Source organism: Coptis chinensis, chromosome 5 (assembly GCF_015680905.1).
Source record: "Coptis chinensis isolate HL-2020 chromosome 5, ASM1568090v1, whole genome shotgun sequence".
Lineage (NCBI taxonomy): Eukaryota > Viridiplantae > Streptophyta > Magnoliopsida > Ranunculales > Ranunculaceae > Coptis > Coptis chinensis.
This window is the reverse complement of record NC_141460.1, coordinates 33,468,951-33,480,442: the sequence shown is the minus strand read 5'-3', so window position 1 is coordinate 33,480,442 and position 11,492 is coordinate 33,468,951. Positions and strand designations below refer to the sequence as shown.

At 38.3% G+C, this 11,492-nt stretch overlaps 2 protein-coding genes and 1 long non-coding RNA gene across 13 annotated transcripts; 1 reads left to right on the top strand and 2 right to left on the bottom strand.

The window, feature by feature from the left end:
* Positions 1-1,046: 1,046 nt before the first annotated feature.
* On the bottom strand, positions 1,047-1,853 carry LOC147497348 (uncharacterized). The gene has a single exon (XM_086562847.1). The coding sequence runs from the start codon at positions 1,851-1,853 to the stop codon at positions 1,047-1,049; it is 807 nt and encodes a 268-aa protein (XP_086418973.1).
* A 198-nt stretch (positions 1,854-2,051) lies between these two features.
* Positions 2,052-4,150, bottom strand: LOC147497347 (uncharacterized). The gene is made up of 3 exons (XM_086562846.1): positions 3,688-4,150; positions 2,860-3,156; positions 2,052-2,605 (listed from the first exon to the last, which is right to left on the bottom strand). Exons 1-3 carry the CDS (start codon positions 4,148-4,150, stop codon positions 2,052-2,054), a joined length of 1,314 nt encoding a protein of 437 aa, XP_086418972.1.
* A 3,694-nt stretch (positions 4,151-7,844) lies between these two features.
* On the top strand, positions 7,845-11,148 carry LOC147497346 (uncharacterized). Of its 11 annotated transcripts, XR_015195094.1 has the most exons (6): positions 7,845-8,173; positions 8,261-8,410; positions 9,303-9,385; positions 10,005-10,077; positions 10,223-10,509; positions 10,943-11,148. It is a non-coding gene; the product is annotated as an uncharacterized LOC147497346 (long non-coding RNA). The 11 variants fall into 11 exon arrangements; XR_015195097.1 differs by lacking the exon at positions 10,005-10,077; XR_015195091.1 differs by having other exon boundaries at positions 10,005-10,509.
* Positions 11,149-11,492: the final 344 nt, after the last annotated feature.

Here is an 11,492-nt window from a genome sequence, read left to right as displayed (position 1 = left end):
TTGAGGACGATGATGTCAGTTGGGTGGTCACGAGTTATAAATAGGTTTGATGGCACGTGCCTGTTTAATTTAAACAAATTTTTGGCCTAAGCCCAAATGAAATTAGGTAATTCTGATCAAGTCCTTAGTGCCTTGCAAACTTCAAAAGCCAATCTGCGCTTCGTTACTCATCTGTTCCTGACCCGTGAGGTACCAAAATGATCAGCATTGAAAATGCTACGCAACGGTATAGGGTACATTTACATCCAACAGTGGATGAAAATCAAACAAAGGAAAGAACAGAGAAGAACTAAAGGGAAATATATACAAACAAAAAGAGGAAAAAATTTAATTAATTTTTTGGGTTTTAAATAAGTTTAAATGAAATTTTAAAAGGTGGATCGTTTTAAGTTAGATTCCCAAGACTTAGAAGTTTTTGAAAATTTGAGTCAATCTTAACCAAATGGTTGGATTACTCTCTTCAGCTGTGCTTGGTGCACAGGTCACCAACTTGTCCTAGTCTTCAACCTCATAGTGAAAATTCAGTTTTTAAGGTTTTCATGTGCCAGCCACCAGCCTTCTCTCATAGCTCGTCTCTTACGTGCGTATGAACTCTTACCCAAACCAGGGATGATTTTTGGTATATGTGTCCATATCTTCAGCTGCAGTTCTCTTGGAAGTGTTTGCATACGTTCATTGAAACTGATCCATCTAGTATTGCTAGAAGGAGGGTTTTTATTCGTAACAGAACACATTTTTGATACTTTTTTAAGGTTTTTAGAAAGAAAGATTTTGAGAAGGGGAAAGATTTAGAAAGGAAAAGATTTTTAGAAAACAAGAAGAATTTTAAAAAAAAAAAAAATAATTTATAAGTTTGAGTCTTTTAATGTCAAATTCTCGAGACAAATAAAGGGGTGGAGGCAAAAGATGGAATTAAACAGAGAATAGGTATCACTTTGGGTTACTCTATTTGTTTAATTCTTGTTTGGAGACACCTTTTTTTTTGCACACAAGTAAGGAAATTTTATTAAAAAGAATGTCAGAGATAGAACATGATACACTTTCGCTCATTTAAATCTATAGAAAGCCCTAAAAGGACTTTCTATCATAGTTACATAATCTGGTCTACTAGTGCTCCAAATCGAAGTTCCCTGCAATAGTGTGGATCCCTTTCTAGCTGCTACCTCCGCACTAAAATTGCATTCTCTCCAAGTATGGGTTAGTTTCCAGTGTTGTAGAAGTGTAATCGCTCGCTTCCATCTTGCTATAAACACCCATGGTATAACATTGCTATTGAAGGCCTTAACAGCAGCTTCTGAGTCGGCCTCAATCCAAATGCTATTCCAAATCATTTCCCCTACTTTCTTGACTGCCAATACAATGGCAATGCATTCTGCCTCAAAACTGGTAACTTGGCCTAGTCCTTCTGCAAGAACTCCCACTACTGCTAAGTCTTTGTTTCTACAAACAATCCTAGTCCCCCCTCTACTTTGAGTTCCTTGGGCTAAACCATTTGTGTTGCACTTTATGACATTCCCCTGAGGAGCCACCCAATGTACCTCATGTATTTTTTGGGTTGGAGCACTCTTCGCTTGTACATCGAGCCTTTTTAGAATGCGAAACTCTTTCATGTCATTTCGCTTCCTTCCATGCGAGAGCGAACCCAAGACTTTCACGCCCCTTAGAATCTCTCGCTTCATGTTGCCCATGTGAATGTGGTTGTCCTCGAAGTGCTCTTTGTTTCTAGTCTTCCATACTTGAACCATGATGTGTATTGTAGCTGCATTCCATATCTCTTGAATGATGGGGCTGCTATTTTCCGTCGCCTTCAGCAGTGCTATGAAGTTAAACTCTGAGAAGGTTAGTTCAAACATTTGTGCTGCCCAAGTCCAAATCTCTCGAACTTTGATGCAATCCCATAGAAGATGTTGTACGGTTTCTTCCTCTTGATGGCAGAAGTGGCATCTAGAAGCCAGCTATACCCCAACCTTTTTCACGCGATCATCAGTTGGCATGACTTTTTGTATAAGCTTCCAAGCTATGCCAACAATTCTGGGGTGTATGTGGGCTGTCTAGATCTTCCAACTCCATGCTATTTTATTCTTCTTTCTCCTTATTATTTCATAAGCTGATTGGACCGAAAAAAGCCCGTCAGACTCTGGCTTCCAAATTCTGATCTCTTCTTCCCCACTAGTTTGTGGGATGTCAGTCAAATCCATTCCTAGACAACAAAACACTTCAGAGACAACAACAGGAAAATTCCATTTGTTATCTTCAATCACCTCAGCTACCGTCGCCTTGTACCTAGACCAGTTTACTTGTGGCACTAGTTCCATGACTGATTTTCCAGCCCATTTGTCTCTCCAGAGGTTTACTTTGTGTCCTTGACCTATGATCCATCCTGTGTACGGCTCTATATCATGAAGCGTACCTCTAAGTCCAGGCCAAACAGATGAGGGCTTGTGATACGTAAGAACACTGCCATCTTTTTTCCGGAATTTCCTGTTCATAAATTTGCTCCAGTCATCATTCCTACTCAGAAAACCCCATGCAAGCTTCAGAAGGAGTTCTTTATTTATCTCTTCCAGCTTGCGAATGCCTAGACCGTACCACCTTCGTCTTTCGGCTTACATACATTCTCCCACTTAAGAGTAACAAATTTTCTCTTGGTGGGATCTCCTAACCAAATGAAGTTGCGGATAGTAGCCTCTCCTTCTTTGATACTTTTCTTGGACCATTTGTACACCGCCATATTATGGATTGCCATGCTTGATAGGATCGCTTGGGCCATGATTACTCTCCCCTGAAAGGACAACATTCTGCGTGCCCACCCAGAAGCTTTCCTTTTGATTCTATCCACTAGTGATTACGTGGATCTACTGTTCACTCTTCCCTTGAAAAGTGGCACCCCTAGATATTGGTCAGGTAGTTCCCCTTCTTTAATATCAAATAACTCCTCCACTCTCTTTTTCTTCATAGTAGTCATGCTGCCGAGAAAAATCTTACTTTTTTCTGTGTAAAAGATTTGTCCTGCTGCCTTTTGATAGAGGTTAAGGCCTAACTTCAGCTTACGGAGTCCTCTGATGTCGCCATTTGCAAAAAGAAAGAGGTCATCGGCAAATAACAGATGCGTAGGGCTAGGAGTTTCACCGAGAGTCACCATGTGCCTCACTCTACCTGCTTAGAACAGGTGGTTTATTCCTCTGCTTAACACATCTTCTGCTAAATAAAAAAGAAACGGCAACAAGGGATCCCCCTGTCTCAACCCCCTTCCTGTTGAAAAGAAACCACACGGTCCCCCATTTATCATAACCGAGATTTGTGCACTACGAAGAATTGTCTCAATCCAATCACACCATGTTTTGGAGAAACCAAATCTCTGCATCACCTATATAAGGAACTCCCAGCTAAAAGTATCAAAACCTTGTGCAATATCCAACTTAACCCTATGTTGCCACTCCTTCTTTTGTGATCAAGTTCATTCACCATTTCTAATGCTAGACAGATGCCTGTGGAGCTGTTTCTGCCTTTGATGAAGCCTAGCTATTCACTACTAATCAACTTGTTTGCCATTAGTTTAATCCTTAGAGATAAGATTTTTGTTATAATTTTGAACAAGAAATTACTAAGACAAACAGGTCTATAGTGATTTACCACTTTTAGCTTGTGTTACTTTTGGTAGGAGCACCAGAAAGGTAGAGTTCAAACCTCGTGGCAGTTTATTATCCTTGAAGAAGGAGATAATAGCTCTACTGACCTCCCATTCCACAATATCCCAATATGTCTGGAAAAATATTCCTTGGAACCCATCCGGACCTGGTGAGCTGCTGGGATCCATGTTAAACATTGCCTCTTTGACCTCTTCGAAGGAAGTAATAGATGAGATTTGGTCATTGTCCTCATCTGTCATAAGCTTGGGGATCAACTTCATTAGTTCAGCATTAGGGATGACTTCTTGTGCCATGTAATTAGCTTCAAAAGTAGAGACAATTTGTTGCTTAATGTCTTCTTGTTGCTTAAGAACAGTTCTGTCACTTTTCTGAATCTCGAGAATCAAAGCTTTGTTCAATCTCAGCTTTGGAAGGGCATGAAAATATGTTGTATTTCTGTCTCCCTCAAAAGCGTCACTGGCCCTGGATTTCTGCCTCCATTGTGATGCTTCTATATCCATATCGAAGATTGTTCAATTCTTGCTCTTTGTTCAGCTCTCTTTCTTAAAGGTTATTATTAAAAGAATCCTCTTCCTGTTCTTTCTGAATCAGTTCCAGTTCCTCTGCTGCCCGCTCTTTCTTATTTCTCAAATCCCCAAAAGTTTCCCAACTCCAAATTTTGAGAGTTTCCTTCAACCTTTTGAGCTTTTAGATGATTTTTCTAATCAGTACATCCTCTAGTGGTTCCTCCCAACTCTTCTTCACTACTGCTTTGAGGCTCTCATGCTTGATCCAGTGCTTCTTGAATCGGAAAGGGATGTTGTGTGGCTTAGGAATGGAGGTGAACCATCCTATTATGGGGGAGTGATCAGAAAATCTTCTTTGTAGAATCCTACTCCTCCACCCTGTTGCTGCATCCAATAATTTTTTATTTACTAAAATTCTATCTAGTTTTTGTAACATTCTACTATTCCCATGTCTTCTATTTGACCATGAAAAAGTGAAGCCCATATTCGTAGAGTCCAGAAGCGCATTTGCATTTATGAAGTTCACAAACTCATTTTACTGTCGTCTGACAAGGAAGCCTGCCCCCTTTTCTTTGTGCAGTGGAAGTCACCGCATTGAAGTCTCCTACCACAGCCCAAGCTTCAGTATTTAAACCCAGCAGTGACAATTCCTCCCATAGTACTCTTCTCTGGACATATGGGGATCTGGCATGAATCAGGGAAATATGCAGTCCCCCAATTTTCATAGTGATTTGTTGATGAGATAAGTCCACTATATCCATTGTTATTCCTTTCCTCCAAAAAACCCATAAATTCCCTGTTCTTTTGGGAATATTATTATGAACAAAATCCTTTTCGAAGCCCAACCTACAAAGAAACTCTGGGGTCCTAGTAGGTGGTAGAGTTAATGGCTTTGCCAGACATAAGATGTCCAGTTTATGACTAACTATGATCTCTTTCAGGAAAGTGATTGCTTTTTCTTTCTTTACTCCCCTTATGTTCCAAAAGCATATATTCATTGATGCGATTTAGAAGCCAATCTAGCCCTTGTGGACGGGGGTAAGAACTTCTGCTCCATCCACTTAGACTTGGTTGTCTTCTTTTTTTGAGTCTTCCATTCTTCCTCATGCCCATTTTTTCCCGTTTCTTCCTCCTCCTCAGCCATATCTGCCCAATTGGTGGATGCCAGCAATGAGTTAGCTTCATTCAAAACTTTAAAAGTATTCTTCGGTGACTGCAAAGAAGCAATGGGCTCATTCTCTATCACAACCACAATCTGTAAATTCGGGCTCATCTCAGTGCACATGATCGCACATCTAGTGTGCTCTCCTTCATTGGAGATACCATCAGCTTGTTCCTTTGATTGATCATATACGATCACTTGATGGACTGTATTTTCTACCTCCCTGGAAATCCTTGTCACCCCACCTGTTCTATGAATCCCAGGAGAGTGGATAGTGGTTGTAGGGGTAACCATTAGTTCTTGTGCCTCTATAATGTCTGTGAGGTGAATAGTTTCTTCCAGTTCAGATGTTGAATCTTGGAAAATTTCTCCCTGTTCTTGTTCCTCAATAGGAGTCCCCTGAGTGTCATTGGCTCCACTCACTCCACTTGCTTCGTGAGGTCCATTTTTGTTGGTCTTCCAATTTCTTCTCTTTCTTTGATGTCTTATCAGGGGCGTTGTGCCTTCTATCACCTTACAGGTGTGCTCTGTCGGTTTAGCTGCAGTGTTCATGTCAGTATTTTTGCTTTCTCGAGTTTTTCCCCTCATCTTACATTCAACCATAAGGTGCCCTACAATTCTGCAGTGTGGGAGCAAAATTTAGGCAATTTTCCCACTACTACCTCCTGTAGAAAAGATTTGCTGGCATCCTCCTCCACACATATTTTTTCCGGGATGGGGCTTGCAAGATCAATTTCCACTAGAACCTGTGCAAAATAGCCATATTCTTTGCTCAAAATATGCTTGTCCACTCCGACTGGATTTCCAAGCTCCCTTGCGATAGACATTAAAATTTCATAATCCCAGTGTTGTTGTCCTAGTTTAGGGACTTTAACCTAGACCACCGCTTTTGAAGATTTTTGCACCGATGCATCTAAGTCAAGCGTCCACTTTGAAAGTCGGAGGACCTGATCTCCAAATTTCCAAGGCCCACCACCCCAAATATTTCGCAAGTCTTCTTCACATGTAAGGCGTATCATGAAGAACCCTTTCCCCAAAGGAACTATTTTCCAATGTCCTTTCGGTTTCCATTGAGCTTGAGCTATTTTTTTCACCTCTTCTAGCTTTATCTTCTGGAAATCAATTCTTCCTATCAAGCAAAACTTACAATAAATCAATCCCCTTTCCATTACTTTTTTTGGAAGTCTTATAGAGGAAATGTTACCTTTTACTTCAGGGGTAGGTAGTTCCGCAGTGTTTAGTTGGTGGGGCTGTTCTCCACGCACCTTATCTGCAAATGTAACTCTGCTACTTAGATTCCCATATTTCTCCGCTTTAGACGTTAGAGTTTCATATGTCTGATGATGCAAGATTATCTCACCTGGTGGTGTGGAATTCTCTAGTTCGTATAGGTCCATAGTGCTTGCTTGCTTCCCTGAACTCGCATTGTTGATCAATGGAGGATTTTACCAGGAAAGGAAAGAAAAATACCGCTGTTTCGGGCAGGAAACCCAATCCTATCGAATTTTACTAAACTAGGCAATAAAATGGAGCACTAGATCACTCTAGCAACTTAAGTAACATTGCTACTGGTTGCCCTAAAGAGTGTCCCCATTAATATGAACCATTGCTCAACCTCGTTCATTGATATCTCTAACCATATATGAATTCTAGTTTGGAGATGCCTCGTCTTTTTCTTAGTTGGTTTTCTCAAGCAAAAGATATCTCTAACCATATAGAGGTTTTGACAAGAAGATAAAATTATACGTGAATCCGGTATCACTTTGGTTACTCTGGGGCATATAAATTTTATTTTTATATCCTCTAGTTTTGAAAACTATATAGATATATTTTAAGATACTCATACTCTAAAGTTGTGATTCTAAACGCTAATTTTTGAAAAACAAACCATAACAGGTAAGCTCAGGCAACTTTCGGGTCGGTTCTGGGGCGAACCCAATCTAGACAGACAGAGCTTCAGCTACGCGAGTTGGGGGATTTACTGCACACGACATGGTGTGAATAGCGCGGTGATATAGGCAAATAAGCAAAACTGATCTCAAACCGCCCCTAGATTGCGTTGTTCTAGGGGTTGGTCTGTGTAGAATCCATTGCACGTTTTGTTTTTGGAAAGTCACATAACTATTGATGTATTGAGAATCCACTACTAAAAAAATGGTTTTTTATCTCGGTTATAAAATTAGCCTTATCTCGGTTCTGTTGATAGGCAAGATAATATGTCCTATAAATGAGATAATATGTCCCATAACTTAATTACTAACTCTGAGTATAAATATGTTATCTCGCCTTTTACTTAATCGAGATAAAATATATGGATTTTACCACTGTGGTGTAGAGCCGATATAATAGAAAATTTTATTTATCTCACCAATGTGGAACTGAAATAATATGAAATTTCATTTATCTAGCATTGAATTGATATAATTGAAATTATACCAAATATCTCGGCACTCCTAATTGCTATTATACAAAATATCTCGGAAAGTCGGAATAGATATGGGCAAAGAAAACATAAATCAAGGGGACACGACCACCCTAACTCTGAAACTCTCCTTTTGGGAATCAGTCCCTCGAACTGATCCCTCTCGCCTAAACTACAGACCTACAGTTCACTTCACAGTTTTCTATGTTCAACTTCTAGAATCCCTTGCGTTTCTCTCTCTTTCTCTTCTTCTGCTCAACAAACCATTATAATGAACGCAAACCTGGAAGAAAAGATGTTAACAACACTTAAGGTCAGTTTTCTTAACTGCCCTCATTTCGATAGCTACAGAAGGAATTGAAATTATCAAGAAGGTTTTAGAAGGAAGAGATGCATTGGTGGTTATGGTACTAGGAGTGGGAAATCTTTGAGGGTCAGTTATTTCTCCTTTTTCAAATTCTAATCTTTCATAAATTTCCGATTTTTTTTAACAACTATTTTCTCCCCATTTTCTTCATAGCTCAATCTTGCAGGTTTAGGTCACTTAATTGGGGAGTTTAATTAGATTGAATTCTTTAGGAATTAGAACTGCGTTGATGTTGTTGAAAATGGAGAGCTCAAGGAAAAATGGAGAAGTAGGAGACAAAGCTGCATCGATAAGTTGCTTTGGGTAAAATACTGCCTACTCATGCTTATCTGTTTTTCTTTATCAATTCGAACTAGTTAAGATTTTGAGAAGTGTTCTTGACATTTTCAACATTGTTAGAATATTTTCTGTTGGTAGTTTGGCGCACATAGTAAGGTAAAGTGTTAAGATAGTGAAATGTTGACTTTGTATGGAAAGTATTTGGGGAAATGCTTATTGGACTTGTTCTTAAGAAATATACACAACAAAATGCTTTTGACGCCTCTTCAGTATTTTGAGCATGATAGAAATTGGGGACTTGGGGTTAGTTTGTATGTGGGGTGCTGGAACGGGTTTAAATTTGTATAAAATGATTTTAGAACAATCAAGTTTTCTTGGGTTTACATCTAGTAGATCATGCATGTTGTGTGAAATGGTTGGAAATTTGTTCGACTGTTGCTATGCCGCTGATTACGAAGTGATGGATTCTCTAGTTTTTGGCGCATGGTTTCTGTTGTCTTTGCAATGTTTTTTAGAATTTAAACCCTCTATTGTGAGTCATTTAGATTATATTGGTTACTATGAAGTAATTGTGTTTTTGTGATGCTCACAAGAGCTAATTATGACATTTGCTAGGTTTTAATTTGAATGTTTGAAATACTTTTGCGGGTGGGTTAATTTGATGATTGGAAAGTATGAGGGCATGTGAGAATTTTAATCAGAGCTTGAAAATCAGTTGGTTGGGTCTTACATATAAGTCACAATATAGTTTATATTACTCGTTAGAAAGTGTTGATGGACTTCGATATTATCTATTTTGGAATGTTCAACTCTCTATAATCCCAAGCTAAGTAAAGCTCACTTGAATAACTGAGATACCATTTACTTCACTGGTTTTTGTTCATACATATTGTTACATGGGGTTAACACTTGGCAGTATGCACAAAAAAATAATTGGAAGTGGTTTTGGCTCGTCGTGGCGTTGCTGAAATTGAAATACGGTTTCGATTCTTGGCATAGGTGAGTGAATTCTTCCATGTAATTTTATTAGATTTTGTGGGATTTGTATATGTATATTGAACCTAAAATTGGGATTTTGCTTTGGTCGTGGAAATACCTTGATTTGTAATAGATTTATGACTACAGTTTTTGGTAATACTATGATCTGTGTGTCCCTAGTATATATTCATGACACTCATGGAAGTTATTTATAATTATATGTAAATGCTTGTGTGTCCCAGTACGTGGCCTGTGTATCTTTGTATCATTGCATGTTATAGATCTTGCTTGTATCTTTGTATATAGTGTGGACTAGATCTAATTAAGCGCTGCCCCTAATTAGATGAACTTCAGCCTGGACTAGATCTCGCTAGATGCGCTACAAGGTCATCTAATGGGATTGTTTTCCAGGCTCTTTATAGGTTTATTAGTTTTGATCTAATTTTAGGCGTTTTGTTGCCTTAAAATTTAGTCGTATGGCATTTTGATCTAATTGACTAATTATGGTACAGTGTTCATTGGAATGGTGATGGTACCCTAGTTTCTACATGTTCTGTTAGTTTTTACTTATGCAGTTTCTAATTGTTATTTTTATTTTTATTTTTTGTATGGTTTCTTAACTTTAGTTTCTACATGTTAGGTGCATATTCAAGATCACAGAACAAACTAGGATTTGCCATTAACCAATTTGTGTTGTTGAAAATTATAAGCCAGTATGTTTTCTTGATAATCAAAATTGATTTTCTTGTATGGTATAAGCTAAGAGATTGCTTTTAATGACTATGGTGTTAATTTGGTTGGTGATGGTACCTTTGTTATTCTATGCTTTTTTTTATCTGTTTTTACTTTTGGCATGAGTTTTATGAGGGATGTCAAAGTAACCCTGGCTTAAGATATAACCATTTTGGAGCTGGTCCCCATCCAAAAGATGCCAAGGTAAACAGATTAGATGAACAACATTATATCGCCTTCTATGCAATGTTATGTTATGAATGACCAAATCTATTTTCACTTCCAAAGACTAGAGGTTCAGGTTCTCTTATCGATCAAATGCATTGGATTTGGCTAGACACAACAAATAAACTCTGAGAAGGATGAGGAACTTGTTGCAAGGAGGCTTAGTGTTTCTTAATAATTGTCCAGATGTATGTTTTATTCTTCTTTTCTTTAGTTTATTCTAAATTTATTTTAAATTATTTTTCATAGCTTTATATACATGGTTTGAAAATTTTGTTTAGGTTCAAATCTAGAGTCTTGGCGTATTTGACAAACCAAATTGTCGCTTCGGAAGGTGGCCTAAGCTACTATAGTTTGACCAGGGTTGATTAGTGTTGATTTCTAGAATAAATTGACCAATAACTAACTTAGTTTCTTCTAAACCCCATCAGCTAGCAAGTCGGAGTGAATCTGATGATCAAATAACCAATCTCTCACAGATAGATGAGCCATAGTAGTAGGAGGAAAGGATCTTTCACACATAGATAGGACCAATATAATAGAGATGGTTAGCATAACTTTCTCTATTATAGTACAACTAACTAAAAGGTATACCCCCTTTTCTTACGCTTTTTCCTACAGATTCCACTCTCCAATTGATTGAAAGCAGATCGAAAGAAAGATATGAACTATTACCGCCCACTCATCTCAAGGCCCAACCATACTTTCACGACGAGAAAGCAAACTGAAGAGGATATGTTTCTTTATGGCTATGAACCTTTGAATGTCATGTGTACACCCCTAGTGGTCATCAGAATCTGGAATTTCAGGAAGTACAAAAACGGCTTAAGCTCGTCTTAGTAAGTGGTCGCAAACACTTGCTGGATCAACTCAGGTCTTTCCTAACATTACTTTGGGGAACATGTGTTGTTGTTGGCAAGGTTGATCTCTCAATAGAGTTTGATCAAAACATCGGATAGAGTTGCAAAGCCATTGGACTTTATTGGTTCGTCCATCTGTCTCCTTACTTGAATATATACAGAAAGGTTAACAACATGTCATATTATAGTTCGAAGATTAGTTGATACAATATTTGAGTTTCTATAAATGATTGATCACTTGTACTCTTTGAAAGTGAAGTTCATGTTCGACATTGTTCATTCGTATCTTAATGAAATCAGATTGTTCAAAG

Bases quoted from the DNA above. Each gene is read 5' to 3' on its own strand.
- LOC147497348 (XM_086562847.1), bottom strand. From the start codon at position 1,853: ATGTTTGAACTAACCTTCTCAGAGTTTAACTTCATAGCACTGCTGAAG.
- LOC147497347 (XM_086562846.1), bottom strand. From the start codon at position 4,150: ATGGATATAGAAGCATCACAATGGAGGCAGAAATCCAGGGCCAGTGAC. The intron at 3,157-3,687 runs GTTTGAACTCTA...TGTTCTAAGCAG, and splicing joins GGATAATAAACTGCCACGAG to GTAGAGTGAGGCACATGGTG. The intron at 2,606-2,859 runs GTAGATCCACGT...AATGTATGTAAG, and splicing joins TTTCAAGGGAAGAGTGAACA to CCGAAAGACGAAGGTGGTAC.